The sequence below is a fragment of the Mustela nigripes genome, chromosome 1 (assembly GCF_022355385.1).
Source record: "Mustela nigripes isolate SB6536 chromosome 1, MUSNIG.SB6536, whole genome shotgun sequence".
NCBI lineage: Eukaryota > Metazoa > Chordata > Mammalia > Carnivora > Mustelidae > Mustela > Mustela nigripes.
The window spans coordinates 51876664-51901371 of NC_081557.1; the positions used below are offsets into that span (position 1 = coordinate 51876664).

At 36.4% G+C, this 24708-nt stretch overlaps 1 protein-coding gene across 14 annotated transcripts in view; it reads left to right on the forward strand.

Moving 5' to 3' along the window:
- EMSY (EMSY transcriptional repressor, BRCA2 interacting) overlaps positions 1-24708 on the forward strand; it is a 90926-nt gene that overhangs the window by 21702 nt on the left and 44516 nt on the right. For all 14 annotated transcript variants that reach the window (XM_059411225.1, XM_059411341.1, XM_059411311.1 and 11 more), the window contains 2 exons: positions 5209-5485; positions 16923-17177. In XM_059411225.1, coding sequence (XP_059267208.1) covers positions 5209-5485; positions 16923-17177 — 532 coding nt within the window. The remainder of the gene's footprint in view (positions 1-5208; positions 5486-16922; positions 17178-24708) is intronic.

Consider the following 24708-nt stretch of genomic DNA (forward strand, 5'->3'; position numbering starts at 1 on the left):
TTTTTTTTTTTTTTTTTTTTTTTTTTTTTTTTTAAGATTTTTTAAAATTTATGACAGAGAGATAGAGCACAGATAGGCAGAGCAGCAGATAGAGGGAGAAGCAGGCTCCCTGCTAAGCAGGGAGCCTGATGCGGGACTGGATCCCAGGACCCTAGGATCATGACCTGAGCTGAAGACAGACGCTTAACCAACTGAGCCACCCAGGCATCCCAGTATATCTGAAAGAGCACCCATCTCCCATCATGTCTTTCTGTTTCTTTACTTGTTTTATTTTTATTTATTATACTTCTAACCAGTTAGTAACCTATTATATTTTTATTCATTTCCTGTTTCTCCCATAGAGCATATGTTGCTGAGGGTAGAAACTTTATCTTATTCATCACTGTATTCCCTAGTATTTAGAATAGCTCGTAGAAGGTGTTTATTAATGTTTGTTGAATGAATGAATGAAAAAATGAATAAATAGATCTGATTCCTAGTTCTGATTCTGCCAGCTCTCTTGAGCCTCAGTTTCTATATAAAACAAAGATCATAGTACTTACTTCTAGAGTTATCAGGAATATTACACAAGATGATTCATGGAGACTTAACATAGCACATACGATGAATGCTTAGTAAATGTCACCTTAACATTTTTATATTTCAAATCTTCTTTGGAAGATAGACATAGATAAAAATATTTGTAAAAGATGGAAGGTTCACCTGTAAGTAAAGTTGGCATTTTTTGTTTTGTTTTGATTTCAATGACTTTATCATATCTTTATTTTTGCTTTTTCTTCGGAATTGCCAATTGAGAATGGGTAGTCGAGTTGTCGACATATGATGCTTATAAGCCTATTTATCTCCTATTTATCTCCTATTTATCTCCAGTGCTAGAAGGTCAGTAATTTGAATTATGGCCTGAATAAACACTGTTTGGTTCATGGTCATATGAACCATACCAGGAGATTCCAAGCTCAAAACCTTAGATTTGTCCTACTGTACTTAAAAAATAAACATTTAAAACAAATTAAATTAAAAATAAAACTCATTCATTCCACAAATATTTACTGAGTATCTACTATGTTCCAGAGAGGTAAAACTATACTCTTTGATTTCATTTGTACCCAGTGCCATTGGTTTTGTTAGGTCTTGGACAGGCTGAGTATGGTAGCACTAATAGATCTTCTTTGGGATTTTTGTTTGTTTTTTGTTTTCCTTCTGCTGGGTAATTGGACTTTCTTAAAATCTCTGTAAGGCTGTTTTCATTATTGCATTCACCTTTGATTTCTCACAAATCCTATGTAAGTCAACTTAGGAATTATTTTAGGTAAAGTGACTTTACATTAAGTGTAATTATTTATGAATTTGTGGGCTTGATTCAAATTCAAATAGGTCATATATTTTCAGGGTAGACATATTTCCACCTACGTTAATATGGTGCCTTCATTTTAAGTATAACATTGGTACAGCACTTATATATGAAAAAAGCAACAAAATATAGCTTTATGCTTTCACGTGCTTGATTGATATTTTTCATTTTATCCTTAGGGTGCAAGTCCCAGCACTCTTAAGGAGTTTTTGTGAGTGCTAGAAGGTCAGTAATTTGAATTATGGCCTGAATAAACACTGTTTGGTTCACTTGATTTCAAAATCCCTTTATTTCCCCTGTTGTAATTCATAACTTTAAAGTACAAGTGCATTTTCTTTAAGGTGGATCTCTAATTTTGGATAACCCCCTTTCAGATCAGAAATCAACATGCAGACTGAAATCTTAAAATATATTTTATCATTTGTCTATAGCCTAAAAAATGCTCTTAAGGACTTCTAGATTTATTTTGCTGAAATTTTGTCATGTTAGAAGCCTACATGGATACTCTAGTTTTTAAACATGGGAATTATTTGACACAAGTGTGAATGCTTCCCCTTCCTTGCCCATGACAGACATTATTAATTGACTGTGGCATACTTTCCTGCCAAGCCTTGGTGAATCCTTACCTGTGTCACAGAGTCCTTATAAACGCTGCTCCAGGAAGCTACTACCATGAGTTCAGAGTTGGCAGATGTGAAGATGTGAAACCTAATTACCATTACCACTATAATTGGTTTGACTGTGGTAGTAGCTATGAGTTCTTTGGATTCTCAGGGGTATCAGAATTTGGGGAAAAGATATATAGCATTTTATATGTATATATATAAAAGATATATAACATTTTTTAGTGGAACAAAAAAAGACTACATAAAATATATCTCCAGATTGAATTGATCCATTACACCTTTACTGAATAGTAGTAGTAATCTAATAACTGCTGTTTGTTGACTGCCAAATATTGACCACCTGCTATGTGCCTAGCACTATGTTAGATGCTTCACATCATTATCTCATTTAGTCCTTGTAATGATTTGCAAGGTAGGTATTATTATCCCTATTTTATAGATGAAAATAGGAGTCCAGAGATTTTAACCTGTCCCGGGGCCTGCCATTTGTCAGTGGCCAAAGCAGAATTAAGCTCAGGTTCATTTGACTCTTAAACTTCTGGTCTTTTTACCATTTTGTCTATTTCTTCTCAGTTTATACGATAGCTTTTGATTGTTTTTGTAATAATGCTATATAGATATTTGCTGACCAAGTCTATCTAGAAGTATACTGGTCAACTCTATATAGATGTTTGCTGGTCAAGACTTAGATATCTGTCTAAACTCATCAAATAATTGACAAACTGCTTAAAGTAGTGGATATGTAGTTACGTCTTATAATTCTCCATGATACTGCAAATGTATAATAATGATGATATAGACAAAATAGTGATGATATAGTCATCTTTGAGGTGTCAGTATTGAGTGCAGACATACTCAGTAAATTTTGACCAACTGATGTAATATCAGGCCTTCTTTAGGACTAATATGAAAATGAAAGAGAATTTCTCCCTTAATTTCTTCGGATTTTTCAAAACAGTTTTCTGCCCTAGATAGGTAGAGGGAATTTTGGTGAAAGAACAAAAAGAAACTCTGCTCTGTTTTGGGAATCACCATACCACCATTATGCCCACCCAGAATAAAACCGTGATACTGTAGGTTTGTAAATGATTTTTGTGTTCTCAGCTGTAAAATGGGGATAATAATAGTGTCTGTGTTACAGAATTTTAGGGAGATTGAAATTTAGCTAATGCACATTAGCTCTAGGAGTTCATCTTGTTTATGTTATTTTCCTTAGGCCTACAGTTTCTCTATATCAAGTCCTATTGACTCTACCTCTTAAAAGAATCTGCATGTGATCACTTCTCTTTATTTCCACTATTAATACCCTAGTCCAGGCAGCCTCTATCATTTCCTGCCTGCTCTACTGCAACAGTTTATTTACTAGTCTCACTGCTTCCATTTTTGGCACTCACCACATAACAGCTAGAATCATCTTTTAAAATATAAATCAAATTTTGCTGTTTCCTCACTTAAAAATCCCCCTATGGCTTCCTGTTGTACTTAGTATAAAATTTAAATCCTTTACTCTGGCTTATAAGTATAACCTGGCCTCTCCTTACTTTACCAACCTCTCCTTGCTTTATATAGTTTTTGCTACACTGACTTTCTTTGTTTTTAAATACATCAAGCTGATTCCAGCTATAGGTCCTTTGCTCTGTTGTGTTTTTTTCATCTGAAATTTTTTGCCTCCCTCTGTCTTATACACTTTTCTAGCCACACAGGCTAACTTTGAAGTCTCTTTCCTGCTTCTTTTTTCCCCCCTCCATTCCCCTGTATCAAGCTATGAGCAAATCCTGTTGATTTTATCTTTAAGTATATTCAGAATCTGTTTACTTTTCATCACTTCTGCTACACTTTGGTCACGACCATCTCTGCTTGCTTTATTCCAGGAGCATCCTAATTGTCTCCCTCTTTCTACTACCTTGCCCTACTGTACTCTTCATCTAGCAGACAGTAATGCTTTTTAAAAAATATTTTTTGGAATAGTTTTAGATTTACAGAAAAATTGAGGAGATAGTGCAGAGAGTTCTCATATACCCTATACTCAGTTTCCACTGTTCTTAACATTTTATATTACTGTGGTACTTTGTTGTAATTAATGAACTGGTATCGATGCATTAAGATTAACCAAAGTCCATGGTTTGTTCAGATTTCTCTCTTACAGGATACCACATTGCATTTACATGTCATGTCTTCTTAGGTTCCTCTTGGCTGTGAAAGTTTCTCAAGACTTCGCTTGTCTGTGACAGCTTCTCAAGACTTCGTTTGACCAGTATTTTAAAGAGTACTGGTCAGATATTTTGTAGGAGGCTCCACTATTGGAATTTGATATTTTCTCATCATTAGACTAGGGCTTGGGGTTTTTGGAAGGCAGACCACCTTGATAAAGTGCCATTTTCATTTATCATATCAAGGATATATAGCATCAACATGATTTTTTATCATCTGGTCTCCCATTACATCCCTGATTCTATTTCCTACTACTCTCTGTGTCCTAAATTCCGGTCCCATTCATTAAGTCCTTGAAATTTATTGAAGATACCAAACTTGCTTCTGCCTCAGGGCCTTTTTATTTGCTGTTTTCTGTGCCATTGGAGCACTTCTTCAAGGTGGCAACATGGTTCACACACCTGCTTCTAGCTTCTGCTCAAATGTTACCTTACCAGAGAGATTTTCATGGACTCCTGTATAAACAATAATACAGTACTCCCAGTATTCTTTATTTCCTACCCTACTTAGTGTCTGTTCCATTTATCTCTATATGACCTATATGTGACATATATTTTCTAATTTGTTTATTGTTTTCTTCCCCGCCTATAAGAATTTAGCTCCATGAAAGTATGAACTTTGTCTGCTTTGTTCATTCCACTATCCCCAGCATCTAGAACCATGCCTGGCACATAGTAGATGCTCAACAAATATTTATAAATGAATGATTATCCAAATTACTTTCTAGAAAGATTGTGCCCATTATACTCCCTAAGCAGTATATTGAAATGCTTATTTCATGGTATCTTACATAGCATTGAACATTATTTTTAAAAATACTTGGTAAAAATTGTTTCTTTTAAACATATTTTGATGGTTACTAGTAGAGGAAAGTTTACACATATTTTTAGTTGTGTATTTCTCTTTGGTGAATTGTTTCTTCATATTTCATAAGCTATTTTTAGATTATATGTAACTATGAGTCTAGATACATTAGTAGTATAGTGTGTTCATAAAAATAACTTATTTTTCCTTCCTTAGGTTATTATAGTGACCACATCACCAAGCTCAACCTTCGTGCCCAACATTCTCTCCAAATCCCATAACTATGCAGCAGTCACTAAGCTTGTACCAACATCAGTCATTGCTTCCACAACCCAGAAGCCACCAGTGGTTATAACTGCTTCACAGTCCTCCCTGGTCAGTAGTAGCAGCAGTGGCAGCAGCAGTTCTACACCATCACCTATTCCTAACACAGTTGCAGTGACAGCTGTGGTATCTTCCACACCATCCGTGGTCATGTCAACAGTAGCACAAGGTGAGTGGTGACCTGCTGTGTAATTCTATACCTGTGGTGTATGGGGATTTTAAAGACAACCAGCTGGGTATATTTTTCTGCTTTGGGTATGAGGATCCCTGCATTTTATATCAGCAGCTCTTAAATGAGGAACTTGAAATTACAATGGACTTTTGAGCAACACGGGGGTTAGAACACTGACCCCTGGCACAGTTGAAAATCCATGTATAACTTTGACTCCCCCAGAATTTAACTACTAATAGCCTCCTTTGACCAGAACCCTTATTGATTAACAATCAATATATTTCATATGTTGTAGCCATCAAATACTGTATTCTTACAGTCAGTTAAGCTAGAGAAAGGGAAATGTTATTAAAATCATAAGGAAGAGAAAATACATTTTTCATACTGTACTGTATTTATTGAATAAATCTGTGTACGAGTGGACCCATACAGTTCAAACCTGTGTTCTTCGAGTCAGTCTTACTCAAGATTCTTAGGCGGGGGCGCCCGGGTGGCTCAATGGGTTAAAGCCTCTGCCTTCTGCTCAGGTCATGATCTCAGGGTCCTGGGATTGAGCCCCGCATCGGGCTCTCTGCTCAGTGGGGAGCCTGCTTCCCCCTCCCTCTCTCTGCCTGCCACTCTGCCTACTTGTGATCTCTGTCTGCCAAATTTAAAAAAAAAAAAGAAAAAAGATTCTTAGGGGAAACATTAAGTATACAACTTTTTCAGAGTAAGTAACCCACTGATAAGAAGCAGGAGGAAGAGGATGAGTTCAAGGACATGACATTCACCTTTTCTTCAGTCTTCCTAAGTTTTTCTCTATGGTAGATGATGGGAGATATTAAAAGGAGCTAAGGCTGAACTGAAGAACAATTGCTTCTTAATAATTCCAGAGGAAAGGAAATGTGGAAATCTTAGTTCCATATTAGTCTAAATAAGTTTTGCTCTCTTCCATATCCTTGTCTTCCTCCCTATGAAAGCCAGATAGCACACTTTCAGTAATCTTTTTCATAGTGCTAGTGAGTCTTAAGATGGGGATGGGAGAGAAGTACTGTACAGAAATCACACTCATGGTTGTGGTCTATCAAAGGGAGCATAGAGACAATATGGAATACAACTTAGTTTTAGTTTTCATTGAATTTTACTTGAACAATACATAGCTAAAGATAGAGTGGGACTTGAAAGTGTCCTAGTTTATGAGCTAGTAGTGAATGCAAGCACTAGCATAGGAAAACAGAAGTATTTTTCATCATTGTTATAGTAATGTATAGTGTGTTCTCTGCAGCTGCGTAGGCAAGGAAGAAGCTATATAGATGTGACGCCATCAGTATTCCTTTACTTTATAGCTCCAGTGCTAGGATGTGAAAGCAGCTGTCATTATTTCCTGGCTCTTACACGTATTTAATGTCTCCATCAAGGACGGGAAAATAGTAGTCTTGAAATTTTCTTTTATTTGTTATTTTAAGTAATTAAAAAAAATTCCAACTTTTCTATTTGCATAGCGGTAAACTATAATAATTTTTATACAGAAAGTTTGTTGAAAATGTTAGTTACAAACATGATCCAAATTCCTCATTTTAAAATCTGAAGGTGAGAGAAGGGGCGGCCACCTCTATCCTTACCTGAGTGACCCTTGTATCAAAACTATCATCCACTGATAATTATTTTTTCCTTCCAGTACTCATCACACAGTTTGTTGAAGTTTTATTGAACTATTAGAAGAATTACTGTTTTTCCAAAGGAAGATGTTATTACTTGAGATAAAAGGGGGGTTCCCTTGGCCACTAATGAAATATCTTTTTTTTTTTTAAGATTTTATTTATTTATTTATTTGAGAGAGAGAGAGTGTGTGCCCTAGCAGAGGGAGGAGCAGACCACCCCATGCCCCAGGACCCTGGGATTATGACCTGAGCCAAAGGCAGACACTTAGAGACTGAGTCACCCAGGAATCCCATTACTAATGAAGTATCATTAGGCAAATTGAATATTCCATTCTTCTATTTCTCACACTATTTTTTCTAGGTATCCTCTGAAACTCTTGGGAATTTAGGACTTCCCTGTTTTCTCCTTTGCTTCTTATAGTATTCTGTATCTTTTTGAGCTTCAGGTAGTTATTGGGGAATTGAACAAAATATCTCAGAGGTTTCTTGGAAATTCACTGGAATTCGATAGAACATGAGAGCTATAAAAATAAACTCATGAATGCAGATACTCAGGGAAACTATGATTCTTTTGAGTCTTTGAGATATTTAATTTAGCTATTACTAAAATATTACTAAAAAATTAAAGCAATTCCTTTTAAAAAAGGTAAATAGTGGAAGTGGTAATATACAGACCAGAGCTGTCATTCTGACTATAGGGCTAATGTAGCAGCTTCTGTGTGGCTGACTGGGGGACAAGGGTATTCAGTGTCTACTTTTGTTGCAGACTAGAAACAGGCTATTTCAGAGTTGATGTATCTGTCTTATAAGGGCAGCTGGTGGTAAAGGGGGGAAGAGTCTTAATGGCGGCAACTTGGTAGGTGATTTCATGTTTAAAAGTGTAGAGATGGCTCCAAAGGTAGGGGGTATGTTCTTATGGTTGGTTTATGCCAAGGGGATGGAAAGGAACCCCTTAAATTTCAAATACGGGAATTCTTAAAATTTTGCCAATGAGAGTGGTTATTTGGGATTTGTCATCTGAAAGTTTAGAGGATGATTTAGGAGTGCCTCGGTGGCTTAGTCAGTTAAATGGCTGCCTTTGGCTCAGGTTGTGATCTCAAGGTCCTGGGATCAAGCCCCATATCAGGCTTCCTGCTCGGCGGGGAGTTTCCTTCTTCCTCTCCTCTGCTGCTTCCCCTGCTTGTGCTCTCTTGGTTGTGCTCTCTCTCTCTCAAATAAATGAATAAAATCTTAAAAAAATAAATAAATAAAAGTTTGAAGGATGACTTAAAAACATTTTTTATTATGGAAAATTCCAATCACATGTAAGTAGAGAGACCAGTAGAATGAACCCCCATGAGCCCATTGCCCAGCTTCAGAGATGGACAATATATGGTCAGTCTTATTTCATCTATACCTGTTATTTCCCTCCATACACCGTTGACCTGGATGTTTGGAAGCAGATCCCAGACATTATATAATTTCAACTATAAATACTTCAGTATGTATCCCTGAAAAAAAGATCACAACTCACAATGCCACTATCACCTAGGATTTTTAACAATAATTTCTTGATATAATAAAATATTCAGTTCCTATCCAAGTATCCTGGATCATGCGTAAAAAAATTTTTTTAAATTGGGATCCAAAGTCCATACATTGATTGATATGGTTATGTCTTTTTAAACTTTATAAGTCTTCCTTTTTTCCCCCCCTTTGCAGTTTATTTGTTGAAGAAATCTGTCATTTTTCATGAGAGTTTCCCATAGTCTAGATTTTATTGATTTTTATCTGCATGGTGTGGTTTAACAAGTGCTCCTGTTCCATGTATTTCCTTCCATAAAACTGGTAGTTAAATCAAGAAGCTTGATCAGATTTAAATCTGATTGTTTTGGGGAGATGTGGGATTGAATATTTTTTTAAAAAGATTTATTTATTTGAGAGAGAGAGAACACGATTGGGGGAAGGGGGCAGAGTGGAAGAGGGACAAACAGACTGTCCCCTAAGTGGGGCTTGATCTCAGGACCCGGAGATCATGACCTGAGCTGAAGTCCAACACTTAACTGATTGAACATTTGAACATTTTTAATAATCTTTTTTTCCCCTTTAATTAGTTTTTTATTTGTTTTTATGTTTTTTAAATATGTAAGTACGTATGTACGTAATTATATTTTCTCTTTCTGTTTAATGGAAAGTAAAATACAGATACATACTGTGCACTTCAGTGTTGAAAGAGATAATTTTTAATTTGGTGGTTTTAAGTCTGGTGCTGGTAATACAAAATGATGGTGAAATGTGCTTTATGTGCATGGAAAGAAGTTTATTAGATGACTGCTTCATATTTGATTCCTCTTCTTTTTTCTCCTGTAGATTGCATAGCTTTTTCTGTTATGTGTGTCCCTTCTTGTTCCTCATAAGCCACACAGGTTGATTACCGTGACCTTTCTACTTTTTATTCTACCTGCTTCTCAGATAAATCCTGATGCTATTGTCTTTTCTCATATTTTGGTGAGAGAAATTTTCTTTCATGTCATTCTTCAACTTATATTCTTTTGTGGACTTCATGAATTATTTACCCAAAACTGAATCTGTCTCCCACTGACCTTTTATTTTATGTCCTTGACCCCACCTCAACCTGAGTAACATATTGCTTTCAATTGTTTCCACTGAAAACTCCTGTTTTCTTCACTATATTGATTCTCTTTAGGGTCTCCCTGAATGGAGTTCCCGTTTTAACATTTCTGTTTCATGAAATCCTTTCCCTTATGAAATCCCCCAACCCTGTCATTTCAAAATGATCCTCATTTAGCACCTAAGTTTTTTAAAACCTCAAAGTATTAATGGATTAAATAATTTCAGAGAATAAAAGCCCATCAGTAATCCTACCACTGTATCACAATAGAACTTTCCATTTTATGTATTAATGCATTTTTACCCATGTGAATAAATTATTTATTTATTTAGAATTAGTAACTCATACTCCCTTTGGTATTATACTTTCTTCATAACATTCTTCTATTTTTCTAAATACCCTAATTATTTTCAATGCTATTTAATATTTCTCTTTCTATTGTAGTTTATTAAATTCTCTCAATGTTGGGTATTTAGAGTATTTCTAGATTTTGATATTATAGATTTACCTATAGCAAATATCTTTGTGAATTTAATTGAGCCCTCTCTTAAAATCAGTTTTCAGGAGCAGGATTATCAAATCAGAGGGTTGGAAATTATTTTTTATAAGTACTGTGTGAGTTTTTCTTTTCTTTTTTTTTTTTTTTTTAAAGATTTTATTTATTTATTTGACAGAGAGCACAAAGGGGGAATGAGAGGGAGAAGCAGAGTCCCCACTGGCCAGGAACCCCACTCAGGGCTTGATCCCAGACCTGTGGGATCGTGACCCAAGCCAGAGTCAGACACTTAACCAGCTGAGCCACCCAAGCTCCCTGAGGGACGGAATTTTGGGGGAGAGGTTGCTAAATATTATATTTTAGTTCCTTGAACTATATTATCTTAGAATATTTTACTAGTACGTTTCCACTGTTAAGTCTTTGTTCCTCCTATTCATAAAAGTTGGGAAGGAGTGTAATTTCTAGGATTAAAAAAAATTTTGAACGGCATACTGTTTAATCAGTCAGTTGTTTAATACTAGTTTTTTTTCCTTTAATCTCTATACAACAAAACACAGATAAGATTTTTAAAGCTATATACCTTCTTTCCTCTCCACTTAAATGATTTTTTTTTTTTTTTAGTGTGTTTTTGGCTTCATTCTTTCTTTGGGGCTCATGTTAAAACTCCAAGCAGTTCGTGTTTATTCAGATACCTGTGTAGCCTGAACTGTATTTAATGTCTTCAAATATGGCCTATTATGTTTGCTTCAGTGCTATTCACTGTTGCCTGTATTCTTTTGGCATTCAGATGTTTGATTGTTTTGGAGCTCTGGGTTATTAATACATAAACTGAATTGCAAAATTTGATAAGCAATTGAATGACTTCATATAAATCTGAGCAATTTTTTTTTTCCTCAAAGATTTTGTTTATTTATTTGACAGAGAGATAGCATGAGAAGGCAGAGCAGCAGGCAGGGAGAGAGAGAAGCAGGCTCTCCACTGAGCAGGGAGCCCGATGCTGGGCTTGATCCTAGGAGCTTGGGGTCATGACCTGAGCCGAAGGCAGCTGCTTAACTGACTAAGCCACCCAGGCACCCCAGCAATTGGTTTTTAATAATAAATTTTTTATCTTATTATTATCTCATAAAACCAAAAGTTCAGAAGCAGAGAAGTTCCAATTAAGTTATTTTTTTTTTTAATTTTCTTTATTTATTTGAGAGAGGGAGAGTGAGAGCATGAGAGGGGAGAGGGTCAGATGGAGAAGCAGACACCCTATGGACTGAGAGCCTGATACAGGAGTCAGGGCTGGGACTCCAGGATCATGACCTGAGCCGAAGATAGTTGCCACCCAGGTGCCCCCAGTTAAGTTAAATAGCTCACTGAAGCCATCAAGAAGTTTTTTCTAGGCTTTCCTTGTATGTCAGCTTTTTTTTCAGGTAGCTCACATCATGCAGAATGAGTGCAGCAATTTCATGTATTGCATCCAGATATGACAGCAGGCACAGAAAGAAGAGACAATCAGTAGTACCCTTTTGTGAATCTGTCTTAGGAAAGAGAATACCTTTCCCAGAAGTTCCCAGGAGAAGGAACTTACGTCTTATTGGCCACAACTGTGTCATACACCCTACCCTAAATTACTTCCTGGCAAGAGTAGTGGAGCCATCATGACTGGCTTAGATCAGTTAGAAATTGCCCTTTAGGGCTGGTTTGGGGTCCTCCATAAAATAAATGTCAGTACCCAGGAAGGTGGATCCTTTTGAGGGGAGAAAATGGGTTTTTGTTAGAAAGGACAAAAGGCAGAGGAGAAAGAATATTAACCGGGCAACTAGAAAGAAGTATATACTGCATTAGATTATTTGTAAATGGTTTTAGAAGAATTGACTTTTTATTTGGTCTTTTACATGTCAATGAGGTTAAATTGGTTAAAAGAATTGTTCAGATACCCTTTTTTTAATCTTTTTTTTTTTGGTCTACTTGTAATATCAGTTACTGAGAGAGGAGTGTAAATAACTTCAGCTGTAACTGTGGCCTTGTGCATTTCTCTTTACAGCACTATCAGTTTCATCTCCTGTATTTTGATCTCTTTTATTAGGTCCATGCACATTTAGGATTTCTGCCTTTTTATTAGTGAAGTGTATTTGACTTGTTTCTTTCTTTCTTTCTTTCTTTCTTTCTTTTTTAAAGATTTTATTTATTTGACAGAGATTACAAGTAGGCAGAGAGGCAGGCAGAGAGAGAGAGATGAGGAAGTAGGCTCCCCGCTGAGCAGAGAGCCCGATGCGGGGCTCGATCCCAGACCCTGGGACCATGACCTGAGCTGAAGGCAGAGGCTTAACCCACTGAGCCACCCTGGCGCCCCTTTTTCTTTTCTTTTTTTTTTTTTTTTTAAGATTTTATTTGTTTATTTGACAGATAAAGATTACAAATTGGCAGAGAGGCAGGCAGAGAGAGAGGAGGAAGCAGGCTCCCTGCTGAGCAGAGAGTCCAATGTGGGGCTCAATCCCAGGACCCTGGGATCACGACTTGAGCCGAGAGCAGAGGCTTTAACCCACTGAGCTACCCAGGCACCCCTTGACTTGTTTCTTGATGAAATCACCCCCTTTTTATAAAATGTTGCCTTTTTTCTCTGATGATATTTCTTGTTTTGATGTCTACCTTTCCTGATATTAATGTAGCCATGCAACTTTCTTGTAAGTAGTGTTTGCATGATATATCTTTTTTCATCCTTTTACTTTTAACCCATCTGTCCTTTGTGTTTAAGATGCATCTCTTGGGGCGCCTGGCTGGCTCAGTCAGAGCATGTGACTCTTGATCGTGGAGTTGTAAGGTTGAGCCCTACGCTGGGTATAGAGGTTACTTAAAAATAAAATCTCTTTAAAAATTAAGTAAAGGGACGCCTGGGTGGCTCAGTTGGTTAAGCAGCTGCCTTCGGCTCAGGTCATGATCCCGGCGTCCTGGGATCGAGTCCCACATCGGGCTCCTTGCTCAGCAGGGAGCCTGCTCCTCCCTCTGCCTCTGCATGCCATTCTGTCTGCCTGTGCTCCCTCGCTCTCCCTCTCTCTCTCTGATAAATAAATAAAATCTTTAAAAAAAAATAAAAAAATAAAAATAAATAAAAATTAAGTAAATAAATAAAATGTATCTCTTATGAACATTATAGAGCTAAGGCTTAGTTTTTTAAATCCATGACCACCTCTGCCTTTTAATTGAATTACTGAGTCTGTTTATATTTAATGTAATTATCAATATGATTGAGTTCAAGTTCTTCTATCTTGAGAATTGTTTTTATTCATCCTTTCTGCTCTTTGTTTCCTTTTCCCTCTTTTCTCATCTTTTGGATTTATTGATTTTTTTTCTAAAAAAAGATTTTATTTTATCTCTTCCATTGGTTTCTTAGCTCTGTGTGTGTGTGTGTATGTATACTTTTTTTATAGATACTTTTTAAATAGTAGTAGAGTTGGGGTCTCAACTGTCACATATGGACATTCTGGGCCGAATAATTCTTTACTGTGAGGGGCTAACCTGTGTATTATGGGATGTTCTATAGCATTTCTGACCTCTGCCTACTAAATAAATAGCAGTAGTTGTAGCCCGTCATGACAATGAAAAATGTCTCCAGATTGCCACCTGTGGAAGTAGGAGGAGGCAAGCTGCTCTTGGTTGAGAACTGAGCTCTAGAGCTTACATTTTGCATTTTTAATTTGTAACAGTCTGTCTTGAAGGAATATGCCACTTCCCATATTGCGTTAGAATCTTAGAATAGTACACTTCTATTTTATATCTCATCCTGTGCTATGGTTGTCCTGCATCTTAATTCTCTACATTACAAACCCCACATTGCATTGTTATTATTTTTGCTTTAGACAGTTTTCTGTTAAAGATATAATAAAAGAGGAGTAAAAAGTCTTATATTTACCAAGCTCATTTTGTACTTTTCCTCCTCTAGCCCTGGGGTCAGCCATTTTTCCAAGGAACCCTGATTCCATTAGTGGAAAGTAAGAATCTGAGTACTAGATATGCTACTGATATGTGTGTACATTTATATGTACACATATTTATATCTATATTTCTGTATATTGAAAACTGTGGGTTCATACTGATAAATCTAATTTCAACCAAACAGCTCTAGTTTTTTCTTTTCCCTTCTTTGATAGTGAAAAACCTGACTTCCATTGTCTTCCATATATTGACTTATTTTGTCAGTTCCCAGTATGCAACCAGTCTGTTGTTGCTGTTGCCCCACCACCATGCAGTACCTCTCACTCCACTCAGGCTCTGACATCCTGTAGACTCCTGCATCACCCCACCTATTTCTGACACTCTTTTGCATGGATGCCAGTCTCATCCTTCTCAGCTCTAATACCTATGGCTGGCTTTCCTCCCACCCAGAAGGCCTTTTCATTTAGTTTGGATTCTGATACTACCTTAGCTACCCCTTCCAGTGGACATTCTGCTAAAGCTTTGGGTCTGTTTGTTAGGTGGCTCACACTCACTTGCTTGGGCTCTAGCTCTACATGTGTGCTGTCTCCTGAACTTCCCCAGCATGGACACCCTCCTCATCCTCTCCTGATTCCCATGCTAGCCCCATTTCTGCAGTGAGCTCTAACATTTCATGCTAAGCTACTCTTCTCTTTAGTTGCCTAGTTGTTCATCTTGCTTTGCACCAGCTGATAGCTTTAGTGCTGAATTGTTTGGGAAACAAAGGGCCGAAGGAAGAGGACATTTCACTTATTTAAAACAAAAATAGTCTTCATTACAGTTTATGGTAATAGATTTGTATAGTCATTTGATTATCTTCTCTTGTAACCTTTCTGAAGGTAAGGACTGTTTTATGAATACAATATGGTCCCAAGGAACTAGCATGAAGTATGTGCTCAGTAAATTTTTACTGAATGAACATTCTCAGATTAAGTACTTCAGTCAGGTCATACAGCTGTTAATGTGTTTATGTGTTGAAGGCACGATTTGGACATAGTTCTCTGATTCTAAAGTTATCCTAACTGCTTTTACATCACATACTTACACTATAAAAAACTATGGAGAACAGAGGGAGTTTCCCATGTACACAATTTATCTCAGTATAAGAGTTCATTATAGATTCAATATAAAGGTTAGAGCTTTTAAATAGTTTAGAAATAATATCATTCACTAATATAAAATTTTATATTCATGGAGTCATAAAATGTTGGTGCTGAATGGGGCTCCAGAGATAATCTCGTTCAGCACAGCTAAGCAATGTAACACAAACTTGTCAAATACTAGTATTTGGGGAGGGATGGGTTTGGGTGAGGTGGGAGAATGTGTAGGTAATGTGGATAAGCCCAGGTGATTCTGATTACACTCTTAGTCTCTTAAAATAGTTCTTAGTCTGTGATTTCACCTGATCCACACAGCAACCTTTAGAGACTTGCAGGGTAAGGAAAATTATCAGATGCAGGAGCTGAGGCCCCAGGAATTAGAATGACTTCCCGAGGTTTCTTTTCCATCGTTATCATTCTCCAGAAACATTTTACATAGGAACATGATAGTATTTAACATTTTTTCTATAATGCAATGTAATTGTCATAATGGGAGGTGTGGGAGAAGAAAGTATGAAATAGCCCAAGAATTTGGCAATTGGGCTAATAAATTTATGCTGTTCATTTCATTTCAGCAATGCTCAAAAAGTTGATGAGTTATATTCCAGGTTGTTAGGAAGATTAAATCATTTACAGATAATCATCCTGTTATGTAGTTGAGAATTTTAAGAGAATTACTTGAGAAGTATCTGGGAGAGGGAAGGATTTCTCTCAAACTTGTACATCGTTAGTGTACGTTACTGGTACTTATCTATGCATGCTACTAATATTAGCATTGACTGAGAAGCAGTGTCTTAATACCTTATGTCATCAGAATTGTTTTGCTATGGATATATTGAGTATACCCGCTTGTAATTTTTCACAGATTACTTAATGACCCAGTTAGAGTTCTCAAGCAATGACTTTATTTTTTTTAAGATTTTATTTATTTATTTGTCAGAGAGAGAGCAAGAGTGAGCACAGGCAGAGTGGCAGGCAGAGTCAGAGGGAGAAGCAGGCTCCCTGCGGAGCAAGGAGCCCGATGTGGGACTCGATCCCAGGATGCTGGGATCATGACCTGAGCCGAAGGCAGCTGCTTAACCAACTGAGCCACCCAGGCGTCCCTCAAGCAATGACTTTAATTTATAGATCATCAGAAATGAGATATAGGAAAACTGCTTTGCTATGCTGAGTAGTTCAAAAGATGAATGTTTCAGTGTGAAATATTTTCTCTGGCCTTGTTTAAATTGACTTGCTAGAACCTGAAAAGTAGTATTTTAAAAATGTATCACAAATAAGATTCAAAACTTAGTTTGCTGTGTTCTTATATTATTCACACTAAGAACTTGTGTTTTTCAAAAGAAAATTTATTGAGAGACATGTGAGTATTCCTCCTGTTATTTTCTCTCTTTTACTCTACTGTTCACCAAGGGGACATCAGTATTTTCAAGTGTGAGAGCAATGACACCTTCCTTGCCAAATTTGAGGACTGTGTATCAAATATGTAAAACACCACATATTATGTATGACACTTAACAGGTGCTTGATCATTGTTTTTATTGATTTACCTAGTCTTTATTATCTACTACAAGAAGTAGCTTTAAGTATGCTTTGCTATTAAATAAATTCTTTGCTCCCTACTCTTTTGCAGGTGTGTCTACATCAGCGATCAAAATGGCATCAACCAGGCTTCCTTCCCCCAAAAGTTTAGTGGGCACCCCAACTCAGATTCTTGCACAGTTTCCTAAACAGCATCAACAATCTCCTAAGCAGCAGTTACATCAAGTGCAGCAGCAGACACAGCAACATGTGGGCCAGCCTGCACCAGTATCTCATCAGCAGCAACCTCAGCAGTCTCCTTTGCCACCGGGTATCAAGCCAACTATTCAAATCAAACAGGAGTCAGGTAACTGGAAAATGTTTATAAGATATAATTCTTCCCTAGTCACTGCTTCTCTGAAGACTATGAGTATATATGGATATACAGTTTCCTCAAGCACCAGAATTTAAATTCCAAAATATGTTTTGAGAGCCTCCTGTTGCAAATACTTATATAAAGAAGTAGAGCTTGGGCATAGAAATGAGAAAAAAAGCAATTTGCTCAGCAGGAAGTTATTTTCATTGAACTCTCCAGGGAGGTAAGGAAGCTGAGGAAGCAAACCCAGATTTTAGAATTATATTCTGGATGTATTGGGGTTATAGAATGTAGGCAATTGAAAAATTAGTCTGGAGTTTTGTGTTAGAATGCTGTATTATGAATTTGGCATAAAATGGTATGAGCAGAAGCGCTAGGATTATAAGACACTGTGTACAATAAAGTTTGTGGAATAATAATTTGGGAGTTTATTGAAAGCATCTCTAGGACAGTGGGAACTCAGGAGTAGGAGTCAGTTAGTTTAAGTTATTGAATCATAAAGTATTGAATAGAGGTGAACTGGGTGGCTCAGTTGTTAAGCGTTTTGCCTTCAGCTCAGGTCATGATCTCAGGGTCCTGGGATCGAGCCCCGTGTCAGGCTCCTTGCTGGAAGCCTGCTCCTTGCTGAAAGACTGCTTCACCCTCTCCCACTCCCCCTGTGTCTTCCCTCTTTCGTTGTGTGTCTCTCTCTCTGTCAAATAAATAAATAAATTCTTTTTTTTAAAAAAAGTATGAATAGAAAAGCAGGTAGGATGGGGATTCAAACACAGGGAAATTAGAAAGACTCTTAATATACTTTATATCTTTAAGAAATAGAAATGGCCTTTTTTCTTCCTCCAATGAATCTGGACTTTATTTGGTGGTAAAAGAAGTGTTTGAAGATGCCAGCATTTTCAGTTTCATTTGTTTTATTTTTTGATAGGAACATTTTGTTATTAGTTTTTGATATATGCCTGACATATTTCAAACATTGTATTATAGATGTACAACATAGTGATCTATGTATATATTTCAAAATGATTACAGCAAGTTTAGTCAACATTCATTATTATACATAATCATATTTTTTTTCTTGTGATGAGAACTTTTAAGATTTATTCTCTAAGCGGGACGCCTGGGTGGCTCGGTGGCTGCCTTCGGCTCAGGTCATGATCCCAGCATCCTGGGATCGAGTCCCACATCGGGCTCCTTGCTTGGTGGGGAGCCTGCTTCTCCTTCTACCTCTGTCTGCCACTCTGCCTGTGCTCACTCGCTCTTGACAAATAAATAAATAAAATCTTAAAAAAAAAAAAAGATTTATTCTCTAAGCAACTTTCAAATATAGTAAAGTATTGTTAACTATAGCCACCATACTATAGGTTACATGCTTAGGATTTATTTATCTTATAACTGGAATTTTATACCTTCTGACCACCTTTACCTATTTTGGCCAGCCCTCCATCCCTGCCTCTGGCAACCACCAATATTCTTTGTATCTGTGAGTCTTTTTTCTGTTTGTTTTTTTAAGATTCTACATGTAAGTGAAATCGTTCAGTATGTGTCTTTCTCTGTCTTATTTCACTTAACATAATGCCCTCAATGCCCATCCACATTGTTGCAAATGGCAGGATTTCTTTCTTTCTTTTTTAGTTTTTATTTTAACTCATTAGTTAACATACATTGTATTAGTTTCAAGTGTACAATATAGTGGTTCTACAGTTCCATATATCACCTGGTGCTCATCACAAGTGCACTCCTTAATCTCCATTACCTATTTCACTCATTCCCCCACTCACCTCCCTTCTGGCAACCATCAGTTCTCTGTAGTTGAGTCTGTTTCTTAGTTTCTTTCTCCCCCTCTGCTTCTCTCTCTTTCCTTTTGCTCATTTGCTTTGTTTCTTAAATTCCACATTTCAGGGAAATCCTGCAATATTTGTCTTTGTCCAGCTGACTGACTTTTTTAGCATTATGTTCTCTAGCTCCATTCGTGTTGTTGTAAATGGCCAGATTTCATTCTTCTTCTTTATGGCTGAATAATATTCCATCACACACAAACACACGTATACACACACATAATGTCTTCCTTCTCCATTCATCTATCAGTGGACACTTTGGCTACTTCCATAGTTTAGCTATTGAAAATAATGCTGCAGTAAACACAGGGGTATATGTATCCCTTCAAATTAGTGTTTTTGTATTCTTTGGGTAAATACCCAATAGTACGATTGTTACATCATAAGGTAGTTCTATTTTAACTTTTTGAGAAACCTCCATACTGTCTTCCACAGTGGTTGCATCAGTTTGCATTCCCAACAGGAGTGCACAAGGGTTCCTTTTTCTTCACATCCTTGCCAACACCTGTTGTTTGTTGTATTTTTGATGTTAGCCATTTTGGTGGGTGTGAGGTGTTATCTCATTGTAGTTTGGATTTGCATTTCCCTGAGGATAAGTGATGATGAGCATTTTTTCATGTGTCTTTTGGCCATCTAGATGTCTTTTTTGGAGAAATGTCTGTTTATGTCTTCTGTCCATTTTTTAGTTGAATTATTTGGTTTTTAGGTGTTGAGTTTTATAAGCTCTTTATATATTTTGGCTATTAACCCTTTATCAGATATCATTATATTTTCTCCCATTCCATAGGTTTTAGTTTTGTTGATGTTTCCTTCACTGTCACTATACAGAAGCTTGCTATTTTGATGAAGTCCCCAAGTTATTTTTGCTTTTGTTTCCCTTGCCTTAGGAGACTTATCTAGAAAAAAAATTGCTACAGCCAATATCAGAGAAGTTACTACCTGTGTACCCTTCTAGGATTTTTATGGTTTTAGGTCTCACATTTAGGTCTGTAATCCATTTTAATTTATTTTTGTGTATGGTGTAAGAATGTGGTCCAGTTTCTTTTTCTTTCTTTCATTTTTTTTTTTTAAAGATTTTATTTATTTATTTGAGATAGAGAACGGGAGAGAGAGAGAGAAAGCAAGCACCAGTGGGGGAACAGAGGGAGAAGCAGGCTCCCGCTGAGCAGGGAGCTTGATGTAGGGATCATTCCCATGACCCAGAATCATGACCTGAGCCCAAGGCAAATACTTAACCGACTGAGCCACCCAGGTGCCCCAAAAGTGGTCCAGTTTCATTCTTTTGTGTGTTGCTGCCCAGTTTTCCCGATACCATTTGTTCAAGATACTGTCTTTTCCCCATTGGATGTTCTTTCCTGCTTTGTCAAAGATTGATTGACCATTTGTTTAAGGGGTTTATTTCTGGGTTTTCTGTTCTGTTCCAGTGATCTTTGTGTCTTTTTTTGTTTTGTTTTGTTTTTTTAATATTTTATTTATTTATTTGACAGACTGAGATCACAAGTAGGCAGAGAGGCAGGCAGAGAGAGAGGGGAAGCAGGCTCTCTGCTGAGCAGAGAGCCCGATGGGGGCTCTATCCCAGGACCCTGAGATCATGATCTGAGCCGAAGACAGAGGCTTAACCCACTGAGCCACCCAGGTGTCCTTATGTGCCAGTACCACACTGCTTTGATGACTACAGCTTTGTATTATAACTTGAAATCTGGAATTGTGATGCCTCCAGCTTTGCTTTTCTTTTTCAAGATTGTTCTGGCTATTTGGGGATTTTGTGGTTCCATACAAATTTTAGGATTGTTCTAGCTCTGTGAAAAATGCTGGTGGTATTTTGATAGGGATTGCATTAAATGTGTTGCTTTGGGTAGTATAGACATTTTAACAACATTTGGGCTCTTAGTCCAGGAACATGGAAATGTCTTTCCATTTCTTTGTGTCATCTTCAATTTCTTTCATCAGTGTTTTACATTTTCAAAATATAACACTTTGCCTCTTTGGTTAGTTTAATTCGTAGGTATTTTATTGTTTTTGGTGCAGTTACAAATGGGATTGTTTCTTTCTTTCTTTTTTGCAGCTTCGTTATTGGCATATAGGAATAAAGCAGATTTCCGTACATTGATTTTTGTATCCTGTGAATTTTCTAACTTCATGTATTAGTTCTAGCAGGGTTTTTTTTTGGAGTCTTTTAGGTTTTCTATACAGTGTCATGTCATCTGCAAATAGTGAAAGTTTGACTTCTTCCTTACCGATTTAGATGCCTTTTCTTTTTGTTGTCTGATTGCTGTGGCTAGGACTTCCAGTTCTATGTTGAATAAAAGTGGTGAGAGTAGACAACATTGTTTTGTTCCTGAACTTAGGGGGAAAGCTCTCAGTTTTTCCCCATTGAGTATGATTTTTGCTGTGGGTTTTTCATAGTTGGTCTTTATAATGTTGAACTTCGCTCTAAACCTGCTTTATTGAAAGCTTTTACCATGAATAGACATTATACTTTGTCAAATGCTCTTGCTTTGTCTACTGAAATGATTATATGGTTCTTATCCTTTCTTTTATTGATGTGATGTATCATGTTGATTGATTTGTGAATATTGAATCACCCTTGCAAACCAAGGATAAATCCCACTTGATTGTGGTGAATGATTTTTTAAAATGTATTGTTGGATTTAGTTTGCTAGTATTTTGTTGAGGATTTTTGTGTCTTTGTTCATCAGAAATATTGGCCTGTAGTTCTTTTTTTTTTTTCCCTCCTGGTATCTTTTTCTGGTTTTGGTGTCAAGGTGATGCTTGTCTTATTCCAAAAATTAATTTTTAATTATCTCTTTTGAATAGCAGGGGTAGGAGATATTAAAAAATTTCTAGTGAGCAAGATGTAATTAATCACACAAATTCTAGTATAGCTCATAAAAGCTGTATGATATTATATACTTATTATGTTGTCTGGATTTACTTTTACTCTATGTGAAATGCTTATAAAAGCTTTTCTAGATTGACTCAAAAATCTGTCTGCTAACCCTATTTTCCCCATATGCCTTAAGCCTCAACTGTGGAGTCTTATGCCATGATTCTTTAGGAAGTCTAACCATCATAGGTATACAAGGAATATGTTATTAATAAAATTCCACTAATAGCTCTGAGTTGTTCATTCATACTAGATTTTGATTCTGTCTGGTTTATCAGTTTTTCCTTTTATGGATCATGTCTTGGGTATCAACTCAAAATACTTTGCATAGCTCTAGATTTTAGCATTTTTCTCTAAAAGTTTTATATATTTTTAATTATTTTTATTAACATAATGTAATATTTGCCCCAGGGGTATAGGTCTGTGAATTGTCAGGCTTACACATTTCACAGCACTCACCATAGCACATACCCTCCCCAATGTCCATAACCCAGCTGTCCCTACCCCCCACCCCCCAGCAACCCTCAGTTTGTTTTGTGAGATTAAGAGTCTCTTATGGTTTGTTACAGGTTTTTTTTTTTTTAGTATCTAAGCCATAGTTTATTTTGAGTTAACTTTTTTTTTTTTTAAAGATTTTATTCATTCATTTGACAGAGACCACAAGTAGGTAGAGAGGCAGACAGAGAGAGAGGGAGGGAAGCAGGCTCCCCGCTGAGCAGAGAGCCCGATGCGGGGCTCCATCCCAGGACCCCGAGATCACAACCCGAGCTGGAGGCAGAGGCTTTAACCCACTGAGCCACCCAGGTGCCCCTTGAGTTAATTTTCATATAAAGTATGTGAGGTTTAAGTCAGGGTTAATTTTTTTGCCTGTGGATATAGTTGCTTCTGTGCCCATTGTTGAAAAGGCTGTCATACTCTACTGAATTGCTTTGACACCTTTGTCAGAAATCAGTTGGGCATATTTGTGTGGGTTTATTTCTAGGTACTCCATTTGTTTCATTGATCTTTGTATCTCTCTCTTTGTTAGGACCATACTGTCTTGATTACTATAGCTATATAGTAAGCTTTAATGTAGATAGAGTGACTCCTTCCACTTTATTTTTCTATTTCAAAATTATTTTAGCTATTCTAGTTTTGTTGCCTTTCTAATTTAAGCTTAAATGTATCTGTGTACAGTAATACCTTACTGGGATTTCCTAGGAATTACATTAAACTTCTGGATGAGTTTAGAAAGAATTGACATCATGTTGAGTTATCCAGTTCATGAACAGAGTGTGGCATTCCATTTATTTAGGTCTTCTTTCACTTCTTTCATCAGTGTTTCACAGTTCTCAGTATGCAAATCCTGTACAAGTTTTGTTACATTTATACTTAACATATTTCATTTTCTCTGTGTTGTTTTATTTTCATTTCTCATATTGAGAGTGAGTTTGAAAAACTCTTTATGTTTGAGAGCCCTTTGTATTTCATTTTTTTGTGTACAATCTGTATTCATTGTCCATACTTCTGCTGTGGTATTTTTCTTAACAATTTCTGGGAATTTTACTATATCAGGATAATTAGCAAACCCTGTGTGTGTTTCATGATTTGCAGGGATTTTCCTCCCAGTTTGCTTGTCTTTTAACTTTATTTATGAGGACTTATGCTGTATGGATCTTTTTTTGTTTTTATATAGTTGAATTTATCAGTGTAGTCTTTAATGCTTCTAGATTTTTAGTTATGATTCACATTTTCTACATTTAAATATTTTTCCAATTTATCCCAGTATGAGGAATTGATTACGTATTGCAGTCTTGGGAAGTTGGTCTGTAGTTTTCTTTTTGTGTACAGTCTTTGTTAGGCTTTAGTTTAATATTATGTGCTTTTGAGAAAGAATTGCAGTGTTTTCTTTCTTAAAAATGCTTGGAATTAAAAAAAAGCTTATTGAGTTTTAATTTATATACCATTCAAATAACCATTCAAGTGACAGTTTAGTAGTAGTTAGTAAATTCACAGATATGTGTGACCATCACCACAGTTAATTTTAGAACATTTTCATCACTTCAGAAAGAAACCCTGTAACCTTTAGTTATCATTCTCTACTCCCTATGACAGCCTCTCCAGCCCTAAGCAACCACTAATCTACTTTCTGTTTTTGGATTTTTATATGAATGGTCTCATGTAATATGTGGTCTTTTGTGACCAGTTTCTTTCACTTACCAGTGTTTTCAAGGTTCATACATATATTGGTATTTAATTTGTTTTTGTGGCCAAATAATACTTCACATTTTGTTTATCCATTTGTCCACTGATAATACATTTGGATTTTTTCCACCTGTTGGCTGTTATGAGTATATTCTCTGGAAAGTATTCATGTGTAAGTTTTGGGTATTCAGTTCTCTTGTGTATATATTTTGGAGTGGACATGCTCAGTTTATGGTAACTCTATAATTGTTTGAGAAACTACTAGACTGTTTTCCATAATGACTGTACCATTTTACATCTGCATTTGTGTATGAGGGTTCCAGTTTCTCTGCCTCCTTTCCAACACTTGATATTCTCTGACTTTTTGATTTTACCCCTCCTAGTTTCTATGAAGTGGTATTTCATTGTAGTTTTGATTTATATTTCTCTGATGACTAATGATGTCAAACATCTTTTCCTCTGCTTATTGGCCCTTTTTATATCCTCCTTGGAGAAATATTTATTTATATCCTTTGTCCACTTTTAAATTGGGTTGTCTTTTTATCAGTGAGTTGTAAAGATTTGTTTGTTGTTGGTTTTTTTTTTTTTTTAGTTTACATATTTTTTATATTAAATCCTT